Below are 21,818 nucleotides of genomic sequence, written 5' to 3'. Positions count from 1 at the left end.
GGGTGGGGATGACTTTCTGAGTGTTTTCCACTGACTTCATTCATCACACTAAACACTTAGGCAGACATGCAGAGAGTAGACTCCAGCTGCAGCAGCAGCTGACTAACTATTGGAAAATATAACAACACAAAACAGGAGAAGCAAAGAAAACATCTCCTCAGTTTGTCAAATGTTTTATAGGCGGTGAACGGCCACAACAGAAACTGCTGCAATCATCAAGACCTAAGTATGGAGGTAAGTCACGATCGAGTGTTTCAGTGTTTGTTTTGAAAATGTGCAGCTTTACATACTAGGTGGTGCATGATATGGGGTAAGTTGACAAAGTCTATGAGATTGTAATGGAGTTCAAATCTGTCTTATTGGGGAATTACAGCATGTTTGAACACATGATCTACAATGGATGATTATGCAGAATTTATAGCTTTTTGTTTTGAAGTTATAACTGTTATAAACATTGCAAATTAGAGGATGGACACATCATCTACAAACTGGATGATGATGAATTTATAGCTTCTAGTTTTGGAGTCATAACTCTTTTAAACATTGCAAATTAGCAGATGAACACATGATCTACAAACTGGATGATTATGAATTTTTAGCTTCTCCTTTGAAGTCATAACTGTTTTGAACGCAAATTAACAGATGGAGTTTTGAGAACAGTGTTGCTCATTCAGTTTTTACATCCTCCCATAAACTGAGACACTAAATTGCCAGTAGGTGTAACTTATGAGTGTTTGTCTGGTGACCTACACAAGCTGTTTCTCTGCTTTTTGCCATGTGCATGTTTGGATAGCCTCTCTGTTGCACTGAATAGAAATGGTTGGGTATAATAGAAAGATGGTTGGCTGTCTGGACTTGTCATGAATAAGGAATTTTAAGTATTTTGTCCACCATTGTATCCACAATATGTGTTTAAATTTATGTGTTTAAAAGCAAATTGTATCATTTTGGCATATTTGTTGACATCTTATGTAGTTTATAGAAGAATAAAAGAGAGAGATTTGGTTCTAATTTCATGTTTAGGCATTTAGCTCACAGTCTTTGTCCACAACAAAAGATGGTTTGGTCCACAAATATTTGCTAAGCAGGAAGTTCGATCTCAGGATGTTTTAGTTTCCTCCTTTTCCGCTGCTCAAAACAATAGCCGCTAAACAGTACAACAACTCTGGTTCAAAAGCATAAGAGATTTTATATATGGACACGAAACTGGTAGATTATTTTGCTGAATTTAATTATGAGCCACGCCTTACTGGAGGAGGATTATTCACAGACCCCATATTTTTTGTATTATATTGATACACATATTTTAAAATAAGACATTTGCTTTAATATCCAGTAAAACAGCTAACAAAATGACTAGAATAAGACCCACCAAGTTATTATTTTATAATCTGAATGCATTATGGTTTTGCAGGATTCCAGCCTGATCAGATGTGACAGCCTGGATGCTGGGTCCGGCTGTGACGGGGAGGTGATGGCCCAGATCGACTGCATGACCCTTGACCCTGAGGGTGAGCCTTCACCAGCAGAACTGGCTCAGTGTGAGGCTGAAGTGGGCACCCTGCTCAGCATCATCGCTGAACTGAACAAGAAGATGGGATCACTAAAGGCACCGAGGTAGGATTATAAAATCCATAAAATTACTACAACACATTTTGGTAGGAACATGTATTTCTTCATACCTGTTTTCCAGTCAATAACATGTACACTGTTCAGATTACAGCTTCTGTCACAATAAACACAGTGGCATTTACTAATGTTTGCTGCTGCTCTTCAGCAGTGAACCAGGTGACTTGAGACCATCACGACAATCCAGGCCGCTGGTCCCAGACCTGCTGTCCCACCAGCTGGTTCGAAGCAGCCCAGAGAGGATCACTGCCTCTGCTGCCACATCTAAACTTCCACTGACTGAGCGAGGTTCGCACAATCACAGTATAACAGTGTCTTTATTCAGCAGCCTGTGAATCCTCTGCATCTGCCGTATGTCAGTGATATTTTCCCACCAGACCAGACAAGAAGCATTTTTGTGTCTAAACAAATGAGGAAAAATTCAAGAATCATTAAGACAGTTTGTGGAAACACAGAGCGCTGAGGATGGTAAATCCATGTCATCCAAGTTTCTTCTTTTTAAAGGAACAGGCTGCTCTATCTGGTAGAAAATTAAACTGCCCCCCACTTTATCAAACATAATTCATTGCACCTTTACTTTCCTTCCCCTAGGGGGTAGTGGCGTAGTCTGGACAAAACTCCAGGAGACTTTATCAGCGGTGGAGGACTCCATCAGCTGTAGGAGGTCTTGGGCTGCCCCCATCACAGCCTCTGACCAGGACAAGCAAAAAGAGCATCTGAGAGCAGCCAAGGACAGCTGGGTGAAGGCTGCTCAGGTATAAAGACAGGAACAAATTAATGCAATTCATCATAATTTTTCAGTTATAACTGCAAATCCCTTTAACAGTATACTAGCTGCTTTCTGATACAAACCCCAAAGAAGTCAGAAATTCTCTTCCTGGAAAACTAATCAAGTATTGCTGTGTCTATCAAGGTTTTGGTGGATTGGTTTAAGACTTAAGCCTCTCTTTACCAGCCTCTTTAGTAATCTGGGACTCTGGTTGCAGATTTTGGAGGAGATGGAAAAAGAGTTTGGGATTTCATGTCCATCAGGCTTGACAAAGGACCAGTACCAGGAAGAGACACTGGATCAGGACAAGCGTGACTCTGCACTCAAAAGCACCTTACAGAGTCACCAGGAGGAGCTGGAGAGAGCACAGAGCACCATCAGCCAGATGGAAGAGGAGAAAAACAAGGTCGGAGTCACTGCTTCTGCTTGAGTTTCTTCCGCTTGACTAAATTATCCTGAATAACATCTCTTTAAAATGCTTGCTAAAACAAATTTATGGAGCCAAAGACAATATTTAGTAATCACTCAGTGGAATTGAAAACTGAGGAGGAGGCTCAGGTCATAGTGTTGTTAGAAATACACATCACTGTGGTTTATTGGACACCTCGGAGGTAAACTCTTGCCCACAGTTTGCTAACTTAAATTAATTAGGTTTATATAGAACATCAAATATTGTACGACTGTGAAAGCCCAAGTTTACTCAGACCTGAATAAATATAAAACCTCTCCTGATGTCTTTCAGCTGGTGGGTCACTACAGAGCCTGGAGGTCAGGCAGTCGCTCTCCCTCCCACAGGCCTTTGGGCAGTCCCACTGCTGGAGCTCTCAGTCCAGACTGGGCCTCTCCTCCCTTCCCTGGTTCTCCTTTACTCCTCAGGAGAGCAGCCAGAGCTATACCACCTTTGTCTCCTCGTGGGGACGGCTCTCCACTGGGCTCTGTGAACTCAGGAAGTCCTTGTCCTAGTCCCATCAGTCCGGATATTGAGATAGAGCGGCTTAACAGGTGAGACTGAGGAGCAGCTCAGACTTATTTTTTAAAATCTGGTTACATTATTTAACTTTCTGAGGAGGCATAGTTACCCTATATTGGTATATCAACCCATTTTATTCCCATTTTATGTATACCATGACATAGAAACACTAAATATACTATAGAATATGTAAACAGGAGTGTCAACTATGAAGGTTTGTGTTTTAGTTATAAAAAAAGATCTTCCGGCTGAATCCTGACAAAAAGGAACAAGTTATTTTCAAGATTCATGTCATGAATAAATCTCAATCATCTCTGTAAGATTTTTTATTTATAGCATGATCAAGGTTCTTTTAAGAACTAGGTACCCATTCAAGTTTGCCAGTTATTTAACTCTTGTTCTATAATAATTTTCACCTATTATGGCTACTTTGACTTTTGAGGATCCTCTAGGCAAACTAGCTAATGTAGGTTGTTTTTTATGCCAAGCTTCATTTTTCATTTGACCAGGAAACTGTGGTTGTTTTGCCCTGTCAGTCGTGATTAAAGTCAATAATTAAATAGTTTTTTCCCTCCATAGAAGTTTCAACTTAGAGAAAAATGTTGCATTATTAAAAATCTTTGTTTATAACATTATTACCCCCCGATCCTCCCCCCCATGGTGTCCCAGGTGCATCGAGAGGCTGAAGGCCAGGAATGAACGTCTGACTGCAGCTCTGGAGCGAAGGAAGGGAGAGTCGGAGCAGATCAGTATTACACTAAACAGACTTGAGGCTGACTGCTCTGCCCTGCAGATGGCTCTCCGATACTGGTACACACATAAAACACACCAGTCACACAAGTACAAAGGCCTGTCTGCGCACATATGCCTTTTCTTCGTCAGCATTACAATGTTTTTTGACGTGTGTCAGAATAATGAATGTGCACAGGTCAGCAATATAACAATATCATTTTGGGTTTCTCTCATCTTCTGCTCGTATTGTGTGTTTGTGGTTTTGATTGACAGTGAGGAGTGTGAAGAGGCCTACAGCGAGCTTCTGTCACTTTATGATGCCAAGAAACAGCAAAGCATTCCTCTGCAGACAGACTCAGCAGGTGTTTGAATACAGCTTTTTAGCACTTCTTAGAACTCGCCACACAAATTCACTTACATGTATAGTAGGTATGCTTGTCATACACACACAAACACACACACGCACACGCACACACACAGACTCCACTCGGGCTCACAGTTTTTTCCACTCATCAGAGGCAGCCGGTGGCAGGCAGCAGCCCGGCAGTCCATCAGCTCAGCTCAGGAAAATGGGAACTGAAGAGCTGTCCACCTCCTTCTCAACAGCAGGGGTCACAGAGGAGACGGAAACACAGAGTCACTCGGGGCAGAGGTGATGTTTTAAAGTTCTCTTTATACAGTCAGGCAGTGTTAGAAAGGAAAATATGTGTCAGTAATGATAGTATGTCAGACTGACAGACTAAAATTGCAAATAGAAAGAATGAAAATTTACAGATGTTACATTTATATTTCTGCCCCAAACAAGGATCAACATGGTATTGAATAAATAAAATGTACTAATAATTTTTTACAATATTTAATTCAAATACGGTGATTTCTTGGACTAAGTTGTTGTCAGGTCACTCACTACCTGTAACCCCGCAGGACACCTGAATTGATGGAGCGAGAGGCTGTTCTCCGCCAGCAAATTGAGCGCCTGAAGAGGGAGAGGGCAGCCATTTGCCTCCCTAAGCCAAGTCCAGGAGCAGAGGGCAAAATGAGCCCCGACACCGGTACCCCGGCTGGGTCGAGAGGGGGACACGTAACTAAAGATAACACCAGACCTCCTGACACCAAGAAAGAGAAGGCTTCCCTGTTCTATGAACTCATCTCTGTCAGGGTAGGAGTTGTGTGTCCTAATTTATGTGATGAAGAAAAAAAAGAGGTTTGAGCTTTGAGTGCACATACAGTATGTGTATAAGACAGTGCTAGCAGGTCTCCACTTCATTTAGATTTTCATTTTTTTCCTTATTTAACCAGGATTATAGATTTTTTGAAAATGAAAACAGTTTTTCAAGGGAGACCTGGCCATGAGGGCAACATTAAAACATTGTTACAGCCAGAAATAAGACAGCTGACAAACAGTATATTTTCAAAATTATTTAAATGAATAGTTTACCTTTGGGTAAAGACATGCAAGTGATACCCTAATGTTTTCCGTCTTTATGCTAAGCTAGGCGAACTTTCTCCTGGTTGTAGCTTCATTCAGACAAACATGAGAGTGGTATGGATCTCCTCATGTAATTATCAGCAAGCAAGTGAATAACCTTACTTTCCAAAATATTTAAGGTTCCAGCTGTATACTCTGTTTTGCATTGTACTAGGACTATTTTACAAATAGGCATTTTATTTGAAAATGACCACAATGACTGATAATAATAATCAATACATTATATACATGTTTATATTCATGGTAGGCTACTAGCTGTAAAGTTATGCATAGTGTTCACATCCCATCAGTGGAACAGTGGGTGGTTAAATGTGAAAACATTAGAACTGCTCTAAATTATTTGTTTGTAACCCCTTTGTGCAGCATTTTAAGATTTCTGGCAAAGACGGTACAAACCTGCTAGTTGAGATAAAATGTCTAAAAATATCAAATGTTCAGTGTTTTTGCCACTAATTTGCAAAGTCTTTCACCACAAATTTCCTTACATTGTATTATTTCCTGTTTTTGTTCAGGAGGAGATGTCAGATCTGCGATCTCTTATCCGCCTCAAGGAGAAAGAGCTGAGGTGTCTGGAGTGGAGTTTAATGGCCCAGAAGACCCAAGAAGCAGCAGGAGCATTCATCCCAGAAAGCCTCCGAGAGGAGATGGAGGATCGGAAGACTGAACAACAGGTAGGAATGACTCTTACAGGGGCAACTCTGACTTTTTTTTTTTTCTTTTACATTATCAAATAATTCAAAGTCAAGGTGAAACGAGCAAGAGGGAGCAGGACGTTGGTCTATTGTGACAGACCCGATTCAAATCTGGGTGTCCCACATGGGAAATCACACATCTACCAAAGCAGAATCCCTCCAGGCCAAGAGGGATATTTTGGTTCCACAAGGTCTTCTGCTGGGCTGTCCTGTCGCTGCAGCACAGATTTGTACCGCACCTCTGTCATTGTCAGAGGAGAAAGAACTGACAGGAAGCTACTTAACACAGCTTTCTGTATGCGTAGAGCTGTATGCAATGTCTCAGACAGGTCATCGGGGACGTGAGCCGCATTTGCGAAAGCCATGCCTCAAGTGAGTGTTGTCTTACTCGCTCACTGATCTCTACAGACATTATCTTGTTACTGTTGCTAATTCAACCAAACTCACAATGGCTTCCCATCCGGCTTAATGAATGTTATTCTGTTCTTTTCCAATCTTTAGTTCAGGGGAAAAAAAAAATTCTGCCACACAAAAGTGATTTTTTTCTGGCTTTTCTTTAATCTTTGCTTTGTTGTAAAATATTAATTTAATCAGATTAAATTAAACAATTAAAGGTTGTGTGCTTGCTTCAGAGGGTCTCAAGCTGAAAAGGTTGGGACTTTAGATTAATGACAGTGTATATAATCTTCTTTAATAGATAGACTAGAATGGGAAGGGGTGTTTTTTGGGGGAGCTTTAAAGATCATCCTAATTGAATGTTGTGTTTCAGAGGCTCTGTGAGAACGCAGCTGAACTTTGTGCTGACGGAGACGTCGCTGGTCTTCGGGGCAGACCCATTCTGAAAGAGCTGCAGGCCGTCCTGCAAAGGTGAGACGTTGTCTTGTCCTCATAAAAGGAAATGATTCATGTTTAATATATTTAATCATTTACAGGAAGTGCATCTGTGTGCGTTAAAGCGTGGCACCGAAACTGCAAAAAATAGGAGCGTATTCTCTTTCTCTAACGGACAGGTTTACAACTTTTCACTTAATAGTCATTTGCACAAATGAACATTGAAATAGATTTTTCTTGCCTCCTTCTGTGCAAAAATGTTTTTAAAAGTTTTAAAAGCTAACATGAAGCTTCAGTCATCCAAATTGGTCAAATCAAGTAGATATCTTTCAACATTACAGTCTTCTTAGTGCCAAAGTCCCTCTTTTCATTACTATACTTCCACATCAGCTCAACAGGGAAACACTGTCTGAACAAAAACCAAGAGGGAATTTGATGCTAAAAAAGACTGTAAATGTGGCAGATATCCACTTGATATGACTAACTCAGTCTGCTGAAGCCTCATGTAAGCTACAGATCAACTTTTAAATGCATTTTTGCACAAAATGACTGTGTGGACACACTGTGGATTTTAGCCCCCATCACTTACATTTAAAGCACATTTGAAGGGGATCTTTTAATAGCCAGTATGAACAGGAGGAATGATTACAGTGAGGAAAAACCTCTTTCAGTGTTCATATGGACACCTGACTGTTGTTTTAAGACAGACTTGAAAGACTGTGAACCTATCCTTTTAGACACCTTGAATAAAAGTATCTATGAAATTGCTAATATATTAACATTTATGAATCTGTAAACAAGAGTTGAATGTAACATCACTGGTGAAAACAAGTAACCTAACGGTCGTCAGCGTAGGAAATGTATCCCTCAGGCATTTGTTCCTTGGTTTCGATCTGTTGCTAAGAAACAATATCAGCAGAAACGCAGTCTTTGGACATAAAGGGCTTCTAGTTCTTTATATCAGCTGCTTTAGAGAGCATCTTTTTTGTCTTCTGACCTCGAGTAGTGAATACTTCTAGATAAAGCACCACTGTTGATACTCAAGATCACATTTTCCCTGAAGGGAAGGACACATCATACAAGACATTTATGATTCTCATATATGAGTTCTGTGAGGAAACGTTTTTAGTTCCTTAAACAAAATTAACAGCTGGACACAATGACTCGGGACTGTTTCAACTGACCTTACAGTTTTGTTTTGTTTTGATGTTTTTTCTTTCAGGGAACAAGCCCTGAAAAAGAGGCTGGCTTTAGTCCAAGACTCGTTGAGCACAGCTCTCACAGACAGCCCTTCCAACAGGAGGGACAATGAGGAGCAGATTGCTCGGCTCACACAAGCTCACAGGTAAATATTGATATTTATATTTGTCTGCATCCCCGACTGAAGCTATGCCGGTTTTGTAGTTTCAAACTAAATCTCGTTGGATGTTTCTCATTTCAGTAAGGCCTTGAGCTCGTACCGGCACATTCGCAGGAAGTACCGGGAGCAGGTGTGGAGGCTGGAGCAGAAAGTGGCAGCCATGATGGAGAGTCAACACGCTCAGAGTGGAGCACCGAAGGCTGCGGGGGAGGCCTTGGAGTGGAGGAGGGAAGAGACTGTTCTGTGATCCACTGATTCTTCAAACGGAGACTCAGTCATCCTCATAGCCAAATCTTATCCACATCAACAAGAATGTACAAATCTGTTGTATGTATTTTTATTATTTGTCAAGTCCTTGCACCATACAGATATAAGCCTCATCACTGCTGCAATCTGTTTTTTATTAAATACTTGTATTTGTAGGTAGTTTTCTGGTCTTGTAAAGACATATCAATCAATCTATATGTCTGTCCATTCATCAATGCGACACACAGCTTTCTATCAGGTATTCATTGGCTCTTGAGAGGTATATATAAAACATATAAGGCAGAAGAACATGGAAAGCACTGTCATTTCTGCCTTTTCAATGCTTGTGAGCGTTTTCAATAAACTGAACAGGATTCCAAAGCTTAACTTGTTTAACAGCTACTCACACATCACAAGACACATTCCTTGTTTCAGAGAAACAGCTGTCATGCAGTCATGAATGTATAAGGCCGATTCAAGGTCTGAACCCACTGAAGACCTCGGGACTGACCTCGAGAGTGCACATGTCCTTTTTCCCGTATGAGCTGACTCTATAAAGCCACTCCCGACCGTGCTGTCGTGACAATGCGCCGAGAAAGGGGGATGGGGCCTGGACAATGGCTGACGTGCGCACAAAATGTATGGTCAGCCTGTTTGTCTTCTTTGTATGTTACTAGTTCTCTCTATCTTCCTTTTCTTCTCTAATTTCCACTTCTGCTAAAGGATCAGTTTAACTGAATGACAAAAACACATTTTCTCACTTATTTCTGGTGGTCTCTAACTGTGCAGATAGTTTTGGTTTAGAGATATCTACATCTTAGATTTTTGCCACCACCACAATACACAGGGTGACTTGCTCTTTCAATATGATGAACATGGCCACTGAAGGTTATTTTGATCAATCCTCAAACTGTATGGTGCTGTAAATATGATTTAGCACCACAAATGTGCTCTTATTTGAGAGGTAGAGCATACAGTGTCCCACTGTGTTAGCAAATTACATTAAAAACAAATTAAATTTAATATTTGTCACCTGTTTTGAAAGATTTACAACTTCATTAGGAACATATGGTCTTGAGACTGAGTGCCATAGACAGAGAAGGGAAGTCAGAAAGTATTAAAAATGACAAGCCTCCGGCAACCTGGAGGCAAATTATACTCAGATTCTCTGGAGTTTAACTAAAGCCTTTCTGGGACAATTTAAATGCAACCATAAAACAGATTACGAGATATGCAGTTCCAACACTGAGCAGGCTACACAAGAACAGAACAGACACCTGGCAAAAACTTTGCTTTTAGCCAGGACATAAACTACAAGAAACTGGCATAAAGCTGATCTTTCAGGAAAAGATTAATGGCTTGATATTGTACATTGTGAGAGTTAAAGGATATATTTTTGACAGAAATTGGAAAAAGTGGATTATTTACATAAAACAAGATGCCAAATAAGTAACATATCTGTTTAAAGATGGAATAACTCAAAACTATAATGTATATAGATGTCTGAGTTGTCTATTGACAACTTTCACATGTTATGTTGCATTTGTGCTACTGTCACATTTCCACATTTGACCCTCACCCCTCAAAAAACAAAATATACTGTATAAAAAACAAAAGTATTAAGGCTTAAACATATTTGGATTTGTTGCCAGTGAGAAAACTGTAGAATAATACCAAAACCATCCTATTTCATTTAAATGCTCTGAGCATTTAAACTAAATTTGTTTCAACTTGATTTTACTGATGCAGAAATTTCAGAGAAAGAAATTTTTAAAACCTTAGTAAATAAAAACAAAACTATCATCATATATACCACAAGAGGTATGAGAGAAAATTTGTAATTTGGGTGCACTGACCTGTTAAAACATATTATCTCTCCCCTCGTTACTTTTATTTTTTCCTCTCATACTTCCATTTCTCCGCCTTCATGTCCTCTTACTCCATCTTCTCCTCTCACTCATCTCTCAGTCATCTCCGTCCCCTCCCACCCCCCCCTCCAGCCAACCCTGTGCCCTGACCTTCCCAAACCGGTCAGCTGCAGCTGTGACCGGCGGTCAGGAGGTTAAGGCAAAGGTTGTGTGTCACACCCACAGGGTCACAGCAATGCCTAGCTGTTGTGTTAGCTTGTGAATGGAGGGTTCAGAGTGCCAGACGAAGTGGCAAGCCCCTGACGCCCTGACTCTTGCCTGAGCTTGCCCTTTCCCGAGCAGAGGTCAGCGGAGAGGGCCTGCCCTTCCCGCTCCCCCCATACCTCCAGGTCACCATCACTATTGTTGTAATAGCTGCCATTAGAGCAGATGATACAATTATCATTCCATTTTATGTTCCTTCTCTCTAAGATCTATGTTAAGCTCCTGAGTTCATCAAAGCTTTTTTGGACTACATGATTGTTGTAACCTCTGGGTGACTTTTGTATCAAAGAGGCCACATGATGTTGAAATGTCACACAGAAAGGAAAAAAGGTATTTGCCTTTTATCATGAATCGCTCACTATCTGTGCATCCATATGATTATTATAGCCTCAGGTTTGTGGTTGTATGATCATGACTCATGATTTTAACAGTGTGACTGGGGTCATGTTAAGAAGTCTCCAGCGGCAGAAAAAGTATTCAGTTCAATTCAATAAAACTTTATGTATCCCTGTTAGAGGAATTGTGTGCAGCAGCTCGCCACCCAGATCAACAGACACACACACAGTTGATAGGAAAGAAAGAATAAATAATGTTTAACAAAAAAAGATAGAGTATCTCAAAGTATAAAGTTGCAATACCACATTTAAAAAACACTTAATTGCAGGTAAAAAGTGCTGGATTTAACATGTTATCTAAGTATTATCAGTAAAAAAATAATAATAATAATGATTCAGAGCAGTAGATCATATTAAACTGTGGGCACCTTGTTTCTTTTCTTTTTTTCTTTTTTTTTAAAAAACCCCAAAATGACAGATTCTTCAAAAATGACAAATACTTAAAAACCGTACATAAAAATAAGTCACACAGACACAGCATATATGCCACAAATAAAGAAGAAGGAAAAAAAGATGAAAAATAAAAATAAAAAAGTGAATTCATATGCATATCGTGTATGAGAAGCAGTCATACTTTTCAATATATGCTGGGACTCACTGTTAAATAAAAAATGAACAATATATAGTAAGACACTTGTGTCTGTATGTACTTTACAGATTTGCACTTTGGCTAAATCCATATCAAACAACAAACACATTTTTTTTCCATTAAACATAATTTTTGTTCTTTAGCAAAATGTACTTAAAGATGCCTTAATGTTTAAGTAGCTTTTTTTGTTGTTGTTTTACTGTAGTTGGTCAGAGGTCATTTTATTTATATTAAAATTTGATTTTATATATACTGTTTGGTTGTTTAATCTATAACAATATTATAGATCATAGTTTTGGATCTCATGTGTTTTGTATGTAAAATCGTAATTTGTAAAGAAACCTGTGACAATAGCTGTCAGATAAATGTAGTAGAGTAGAAGTATTAAGCATAGCATGAAAATGAAATACTCAAGTGAAGTACATGTACTTTAAAATTGTACATAAGTATTATTAGAGTGACATGCCACCGCTGGAACTCACTGCTGCAGTTTTTTAAAACAGCGTTTAAACAAATATTCCTCAAACGTACTTCAAATGTTCTGTGTTGAGTTGATAAAACTTTGCTTTAACCTTGATCCAACATGAAACGCCTAATCTAATCTCACTCATGATAAAGTTATTGTAGTCTGTGATGAATTATGAAATGGAAATACAGTTTTGTAAAGTGCACTAATGAATAAGTGAGATAAGTAAGTCAAACAAAGCACATGAGAACAGACTGCTTGTGGTATTTAAATGGTCATTTTTGAAGGGTATAGTATAAAGGCGGCAACAATCTCATCTGTTAACGTTTAAGCAGCGCATTTCTGGACACATTTCTACCCCCACATGTATCCTCCAGCCTGTGGATAGGGGAGTTTTTCAGTGCCTGGGAAAAATACTCAAACCATTATTAGACAACGACAGAAGCTGTCAATCAGTGTGGGGGGTGGACGCAATCACACACACAGATCTCCACACACACACACACACACACACACACACACACACACATGGAGGGGGGGCAGTGACCCAGGGGTTTTAGGTCAACTCATTTACGCTGTGCGTCCGTTCCTCATTTTAATAAGTTGTCCCTCTGTAAGCTGTATAAAGAGATCACAGCCTGTGCCTTCATCCCTGCGCCCTTTCTTTCTCAAAGCCATTAGCTCACCTGTCACAACCACTCCATATCCCCGCTCATCTCCTCCTCCTCTCTATATCTCTCTATTCTCTACTCCATGCTCTGGGACGTTGCCACGCTGACCTGACACCTCTCTCCTGAGCTCTTTGACACCAGTCGGCCAATGGAGAGGTCAGGAGGATGGGGTGCTATTGGCATGGAGAGCCACGAAAGAGGTTTGACCTCAATCAAACGGCGTATCACATCCGCTTTGTGCTTTCACCCACTCAGATAATGACAGCAAATATCCTAGACCAACAGGACACCTCACCATCACCACCAGATAAAGAGTGAAGCCTTGTTATCATTGTCTGGTAAATCTGCACAAGTCCAGTCGTGATTATTTACACTTAAGCTCTTACCAAAGGATAAATGCTTCAATAGGTTGAGAAAGCTGTTTGATGCCTGTAATGTATCATGTTGGATCAATTTAAAAACACATGTGCTTCAAACACAATAAATACTTGCAGTTCCTGTAGCATGTTTCAACTATATTTAACTTTCTGTAGCCTGCTTTGCTAGATAACATTCAGACTGTAGACAAATGAAAGAAAAAACCTGAATAAATGAAGGGAGATATATGTTGAATGCAGATACTTTCATATAGGGCAGGACGGCTCACTGAGTAGTTTGATAAATATGAAAATTATGTGAATTGTTCAATCACCAGATCTCAACCCAGTTGAACAACTGTGAGAGATTTTGGACGTTTTAGACGATGTTCTCCACCATTATCGCACCATGAAATAAGAGAACATCTCATGAGAGAAAAGACGTTCATCGATCCAGAGACTCAAAATTGTCACCCATCTGTAAAAATGACATAAAGATAAAACAGGATAAACATGAAAGAGATTTTCACTGCTGGATTACTTCATACAACCATGAAATTCTTTACAGGCCTTTAAATAAATGGTACTTTACTATGTTTTTAACCTTTGAAATTCACTTTTTGTGCATTTTATGCCTTTATTAGAGAGTCTGACGGTAGAGAGATGAGAAATTAGGGGAGAGGGAGACATGCAACAAAGGTCCCCAGGCAGCCCCGAACTGGGGATGTTATGGTTCATCAGCGCCTTAAAGGGGACGTATCATGCATATTTACATTCTGGAGATCTACTGGAGTATCTTTGCATGATTTACAGTTCAGAAAACTCCTTATTTATCTTATACTGGCTCTTTATGCAGCCCCTTAGTTCAGCTTGTGTCTGAAACAGGCTGTTTTTAGCTCAAGTCTATTTAAGACCCCCCTCCCAATGAGCACACTCTGTTCCGACTGGTTAGCTTCTGGAGGCTACGTAAACAGTAGTAGTTGGATTTTGCTTCTTTTTCCCATTCTTTACTCGAAATAGAAACTTCTCAAATACATCCATACATGTTCGAACCTGAATCAGATCTGAAATATGACAACATGAACAACCCACTGAACAACCTTAGCAACAAAGGCTACGGCCGTTTGTGGGAAAGAACAAACAATCTGACGTCATAACAAGGAGGAAATAGAGGTAATATTGCAAACAAAGGTTCAGAGCAGGTTGAAGCCTGGGCTTTTGACTTTGACTTGATGTTAACATCAAGTTTTGGAAGTTTGACCATGTTTAACATAGACATCCAACATCATAACAGTATAAAAATAACAGAAAATCCCAAAAAGCATTATATGTCCCCCTTAAAACCACAAGAGCACCTGAAATTCTTAGAAAAAAAAAAAGTTTTTCCATCTTACACACAGCCACTGTCTTCCTTTTTTTCTTTCCATTCCTTGCAGTACTGTATGAAGATCGACTTGCAGAGACTTGAAGCTTGCATGAGACAGGTTTATATTTTTTCATAACTGCAATAAATGTAATGTAACTGACAAAAATTAAAGAGGGCATGATGTTCTCTGTGATGGATTAACTATGTCAAACGTGTTTCAAGTTTCATATTTCAAGCTAACTCTTACATTGTACCAAAAAAAGTGGGAAATTAGTAGGAAAAACATATCTATAGATGTATGTTTTACTTTTTACTTAATGTAAAATATATGTAATTTGTTAGTAAATTAATTAAAACATTGCTCAATTAAACTAAATTATCTGAATCGAAATCTGGACAACTGTTCTGTACTGTATCTAACATGCTAAAGCTTTTTGGTTGTAGGGAAGGTGTTATTTAGTGTGAGCAGATCAGTGTTCAGACCATCCAAAACCTGCAGAGCAGATGAGCTAATGAGGTCACTTAGCTCGTCAGCTTGTGAGGTAGATTACAGCAATAAGGTGTTTAGAAGGGAAAGATGGCAGGGGGAGTGGCCTCGGCCCTAATCCTGTTATGGCATTTCAGTCGTCTTCACTGAGCTGATTAGGTTAATTTTGTGTCATCCTAAGCACCTTAGTTGACCTATAAGCAATGTCTGGCCAATAGTGGAGGGCACAATCAGGGAGCAACAGATTGGACACAGATTTACATGAGACTGAAGTTGATGATTGAGAACACGATCAAATTGTTGTGGCTACAGAGAGCGTTAGGTTAATGCCCTGTCTGAAAATGTCAGGATCCTTGGGTGGTTGAAAGCAAAGAAGTTCATCTTTCAAATGGACTATCCACTGATGACATATTGACAACCTGTCGATTGTCAATATGTCTGATCTGAAGCGAAACATTACGCTAAATAGTTGGCTCACATTAGCCTCTTCAACCCCACAGATCTTTTGGCAGATCCAACATTACGAACCCGTGAATGAATGTTTGAATGTTTGTTCATGATGGTGAGAAGAACACAAAACATAAAATTATGACCTTTCTGGCCTTCCATACAAAACATACTGTGCACAAGAGACCTCAAATCTTTCACTTGATGCTCTGGTGCAGCCATTAATAATAACATCTGGATTTGAATATTACAACTTGGCAGCTTAGCATCTCCTTGGATAAAAGGTCAGAGTATACAACTGGAGTGTGTTGAACTTTGAAGGATGTAAGACAGTAAACAAGGATGTGCTGCCTGATATTTGCAGATCACAGTCGATCAAGAAACATATGCTGAATGGTAACAACATTGTTTTTATAATTTATGTTCATTATATACAAAAAAATGCATTTTCAACCAGCACTATCTTGTACCCCGATCAGATCAGAGTAGGCAATTCTTAAGGGTAACATTGGTAAACAATTAAAGTTGTACCAATCAATATCTTTAAAGTAATTATAGGTGAAATGACTACATGTACCTGCAATGATAAAACTGTAAAAAAACAACAATTTGTGGTTTTTCAGAGAGTTGAGAACTGTTACATGCTGTAACTATTTCATGGAGGACAACAGTGTTAGACTGTTGCTTTAATATTTACATCATGTTACTCCTGAAATGACAAATTTGCATTTTTACATTTATGAAACAAGACATACAACCTGTTAATAAGTGAGCTTTCGAGGTTTCGGTAGTTGTGTTTTTAGTTAGGCTAGCTGTTTCTCGTTTTCACCTTACCCTTTCCCTGTTTCCAGTCTTTTTGCTTAGCTAAAACTGTGGAACTATTCCTTTAAATAAGATATAACACCAGAAAAAAAACAGGTACAGGATTACAGTAACTGAAGTGGTGCTGGAAAATTATGTAACTTTGAAGATACTGAGAAAATAAAACAGGAACATTGTGAACATAACATCAGGGTTCAAGTGGTTGAGTCAGAGCACAGCCAAGGCTTGTTCCCCTGCTCAGTTTAACATCAGCTACATTGAATAATGTGTCTTATCTTTACAGCGGACACATGGTGGAAAAGCTGCACTGCAATTACAGTAAATAGTTCTATTGACTCCTCTGCAAACAATGGGTTGATACCTTGTTCACAATGACCAGAAGATAGCTGATTTGAATGACAACAACACACACCAAATGGGAAGTTTCCCACCACCTCCAGCAGGTCCTGGGCGGGGAGGAGGGTAAATATTGATTGGACACCGTGTGTTGCTCTGGAGTCAGCCAGCAGATGTTTTTCTTTGGCAGGTTCCTCTACCCTGTTTATTTTAAATTGCTCCGTCATTCGCTCGAGGTCAAAGGCCTAAGGAGGATGGAGAGAGTGTTGTGAGAGGGGGAGAGAGAGCATAAAGGCGAATGAGAGAGAGAGAGAGGACAAGATGATTTTTCCTCTGGTCTCTGGGCCAAAGGGCAGTGGGGCTAATGAGGAAGGAGCATGGAGTCATGTGCTGCTTGTTCACCCAGGGTTACTCCTCAGAGTTAAAGTTTAACTGCAGTTCAGTTTTCAAATTCCTTTGCTCTTTAACTAATGCAGTTAACACACTTCCAGACTAATATTCAGTCCAGCATTTACAGAGGATCCTGTCAGTAGTCTCAAACTAAAGACAAATCAAAAGAGTTCTATCAGTTTTATATATTTATGCTGTTTATCAAACACTCTTAAAAACTGCTTAAAGTGCACTCTTGCAGCGTTTTTTTATATCACAATTGGATGAATTATCATGTTAATTTCATGTTTATTACACTAACAGAAGCCTCTTATGCTTTAGTGAGGAGATGATAAACAGTTCAGACAGTAAGTACTTGCTTCAGCACTTTCAATTTGAAATAAAATGACAAGTCTCAGCTTTTTTTTGAGTAGGTTTATCTCAATATTGAAAGAACTGTGTGCGGCATATAGCCCTTTTAATAAAAAGTGCCCAAAGTTTAGGAGTAGAAGTAGAAATGACTGTAAATAGAAATGTGAATGTCTGCTAAACAGGGTATCACAATGCAGCAGGTCCCATAGCCCACAGGGTTTCAACTGGTAAAACCTGTACGTACATATTACCAAAAGTATGTCTGTGTGTTTGTGTGTGTGTGTGTGTGTGATCTTAAAATATATCATATTCTGGAAGGTTTCCATTATCTACAAAAGCCTTTCACACAGCATGTGGAAAACGAAACTGACTTGACATTTAAAAAAGAAAAAATGTGCACCCCTTCATTATTCCTCGCTAATGTAAGCACACTTCAGTTTAGCTCGTACATACTTGTATTTCCTCCCTGACACCATGCATTGATTGACCCACAGGTGGAAACGTCTTTACAAACATTAATTCTAAAGGAGATCCAAAAGTTTCCAAAAATACCAATATATGTCAGGTCGGTTTTGAGGAAATTATGATGCACAAGACATTTTATTTCCATTTTATGTGACGATGCATCCATGTTGGAATGTTTTGTGAAAGCATCATATACAGTGGCTCCAAAAAAGCGCTGGAAAAAGCAAGTAAAAAACATTTCAATAAACCTGAGCTGAAATTTTAAGGGAGGAACGAGGATTAAATTGGACGTGTGTGTTCATGTGGATGTAAACAGTGCGTGTGCAGTGTTCAGGTGAGTGCACTGAAGGTTTGTCTGCTACACTCTGATGGCTGCGGACTCCTGACTGAGTTGAGAATGCACAGACTCCACAACAGTCGACTTCACGCTGAGAGCAGCTGCATTCCTGAGCTGCAGTTCAAAGAGCAAAGAACACACACACACATACACACACACACACACACACATACACACAAACACTCCCAGTTACATACCGCATATGTACTTACGCACATGGGCACATAATGCTCTGCAAAAAAAACATGCATTCAAACACATACAGTGACACTTTTGTAACTACTACAATACGTATACAAAAAACTCAAACATATTGTGCATTCGGACACAGACACAGCAGCTGCGACAGGAGTGCAAACATGAACACTCCTAGTCTAATCCCACACAACAAACCTGCAGAGAATCCAGGTGACGAAAACATGAGAGGACAGAAAGGTCAGCAGTCCGACCTCCTCAGAGGAAGATGGTCTTCACCCATATTGCACTTGTTATGACAGTAAACTGTAGGCTTTTTTTTATTATGGCAAACTGATAACACCAAATTATTCTGCTATTGGTCATGAATGTGATTATTTGCTATGATTGTCTTTCACAAAAAAGACAATTTTTTAATGTCCAACCTAATACTGTATATTTTCATTTATTTCACACTTCATACAGCCCCGTGTTCTCTAACTGTATAAGAGTTTTAGTTTACAGAATTCAAAGGTTAAATTAAGTTTGGAGCACAAGTACAACAACAACAAGGCAAACTTTGCTAGTTTGTTCTCATTTGGTTTAAAGAAAAGCTGCATTTCTGAATGAAAAATGAGCAAACAGACTTGTAGTAACTGGATGAACATTTCTGTGAAATCCTCACGATCAAAAGGTATTTTGTTAAAAGTTAGTTTTTATATGTATCTCTTTCATATGTTATTCAATTCAATCAATAGGTAAATCAGTATAGTCTTTACCCTGAGGGAGTTTCCTTTCCGGCATTTAACCAATTCACTCTTGTTTAGTTTAACAACTTTAGTTTTGGTCACAAGGCTTCATGTTGTGATTGGTCATGTGTGAACTGAAACTGTAGCCACTCACAGAGAGGCTGTCACACTTGGTTTTAAAATGTGTCTCAGTGATCTGAACACACGTAGACAGCCGAGACACGTCACCGTTCACGCCTGTGTCTATCATGCGTGTCCAGGGTGTGAGCTGACCACTTGTGTTCAGATTTCGTTACCGCCTACGTCACTTCCACAAGGAATTGAAAGAAACCTTCACACAGTTATTACGTCAGTCTGTCACCAGACAAGCGCAAGATTTTTTTCACACGGGCTAGCTAAGAAAACAAATATGTTTCAATAATTAATATACATGTACGGGCTATTTCAACTGTTGAGATTGACAGGACAAAGTCATTTGGCGTTGGTGCGCTGTCACCAAAACAACCACCCCGTCATTGATGACGTATTTTCCTGTTACGTCCTTGTCAGTGACACATCAGGACACACATTTACACTGCAAAAGATATGTTGTCATATGTGTCCCAGACCACCTCAGCAAATGGTTTGAGTGATCGGATCACAGTGCGTCTTGGTGGTCGATTACACTTGTATTTATCGCTGTCCACTTGTGATCCAATCATCCAAGATCCAAGTTTTAGACATGAAACAAACTTGTACAGACAATGTCTTGATATTACACAAAATGAATCAAATTTGTTTCTTTGAAGAAATGCCCCTTTAACCACATTATCCTGAAAGACTTGTATTCCTCTACCCAGTTAGCGTTCACTATTTTGCTATTAGAGCTATCAGAAAATAACACATGACAGTTAAGATACTGTAGTTGTACTCTTTAAGCATGTTTTACAGCCGGATCTGTATATATTTAAAGTTTTACAAGGTGCCTTTTCATGAGTTAATATCAAACACTCTCCCGCATGCTCCGACCTCTGCTAGTACACATACACAGAGGCTTAAAGGAAAGCACTAATTCAACTTACAGCAGCTTAGCTTGGCCCCTGATAACCCCTTAACCAAACAAAAGGCCTATCCATGCACAATGAGTCTCGCTGTGACGGATGTGGGTTAAAGTTACCTTATGCTCACATTCAAAAAGCTGAATTAAGTTGAACCTCACTGGCAAAAAAAAAAAAAAAAAAAAAAAATTGCGTAACAGAAATCCTTCCCTGTCCTGACAACTTAACTCCTTGGAGCAAGACAAAATGTTGCTTTGAAGAACACAAGGACAAAATGTTTTGTCATTCAGGAGGAATTCCTGTACAACCATGTGATGAGCAAATAGTTTTTAGAAGCAGCAGTGAATACCTCCTCTGTGGGGTTTTTTTCCTGCGTTTGGAGGCTGTTATCGGAAACCTTGTTTGCAGGCTCTGATTGTTTATTTTGTCCTCCCCCTTTTTTCTTGGAGACCTTCACATGACAGTGCTGTTGGTATGACAGACAAAGCAGGCCACGAATTCCTCAGGAGCACTGCCCACTGCCAAGGCAATGGATGAGTTATGCAGCATATTATGTTTAGGTTTGTAAAACAGAAGCCGTATGTACATGTTACAGTGCTTTTTGTTGATACTGTAAATCATTCACAGTCTTACATAAAGAGACATTAAACTGATTTTACACATGAGGGTCAGTGGTCTGTGAAAACAGCAACCCTGTCTCCTGTAAATTACTTTCATATTATAGCAATTTTCAACAGCAAATATGTTTTGAACGGAAGTGTAATTACGTTTTTATCAACATAAAGAGGAAACATTGCTAATTAACATGTCAGGCAAGTCGCAAGATGTTGATACTGAACATATCTGTAAAAGGTTCCCTGACAATGTTTTTCATTTGCTTGCCTACAAAACCGCCACTCGTACAAACTAAAGCATGATGAAGCTTTTTTGTGGTTATGTTTCGGCGACTCAAAGTACTTGATTATAGTTTTGGAAAGAACATAATCTTGGTATAATACTGAAAAAGTCCACAATGACTTGAGCCACAACAAAGAACATGTTAACTTTATTATCATTTAACCAAAACCAATCTTCCACTAACCTTAACCAAAGTGCTTTTGTTTCCTAAACCCAACAACAACAAGCAAGACTCAGGATGTGAACCCGGTCTCCGGTGACAGAGTCCTTGCTTTGCTTTGAGCGCCCACCATCCGCCCCGACCACCAAGTAGCACCTCCTTCACTGTAAAAAAAACAGAATCTGGGCAGCGATTTCCCATCAAAATGTTTGTAAAACAAATAAGTAGTATATAAATGTCATTTCTAGGAGACATGCAGGGTTGGGAAACAGTGTCCCTGATGATGTCATCTGGGTAATTTTGGCGTGGGCTTTAACACACCAAATGTTTACCAGAAAGCTGCGTTACAAACAGAGACTGTATACAAACTGTTGACAAGTGGTCTGAGTAACTCCATCACCAGACAAAAACATCAATTTTGGATGAAAAACTCTGGATTATATTCAAAATCAACATTTTCTTTTTTTTTTTAA

At 39.4% G+C, this 21,818-nt stretch overlaps 1 protein-coding gene across 2 annotated transcripts; it reads left to right on the top strand.

The window, feature by feature from the left end:
- The first annotated feature begins 40 nt into the window (after positions 1-40).
- On the top strand, positions 41-9,741 carry ushbp1 (Usher syndrome 1C binding protein 1). 2 transcript variants are annotated; one of them, XM_067596515.1, is made up of 14 exons: positions 41-234; positions 1,415-1,617; positions 1,781-1,917; positions 2,221-2,384; positions 2,616-2,804; positions 3,141-3,400; positions 4,038-4,178; positions 4,374-4,462; positions 4,617-4,752; positions 5,025-5,259; positions 6,102-6,260; positions 7,051-7,148; positions 8,335-8,457; positions 8,554-9,741. In XM_067596515.1, exons 1-14 carry the CDS (start codon positions 229-231, stop codon positions 8,717-8,719), a joined length of 2,106 nt encoding a protein of 701 aa, XP_067452616.1. In that variant the 5' UTR covers positions 41-228; the 3' UTR covers positions 8,720-9,741. The 2 variants fall into 2 exon arrangements, with proteins under 2 accessions (XP_067452616.1, XP_067452615.1); XM_067596514.1 differs by having other exon boundaries at positions 1,778-1,917.
- Positions 9,742-21,818: the final 12,077 nt, after the last annotated feature.

The sequence above is a fragment of the Thunnus thynnus genome, chromosome 8 (assembly GCF_963924715.1).
Source record: "Thunnus thynnus chromosome 8, fThuThy2.1, whole genome shotgun sequence".
NCBI lineage: Eukaryota > Metazoa > Chordata > Actinopteri > Scombriformes > Scombridae > Thunnus > Thunnus thynnus.
Note: the sequence above shows the minus strand (reverse complement) of the source record. Positions and strands in the feature narration are given on the sequence as shown.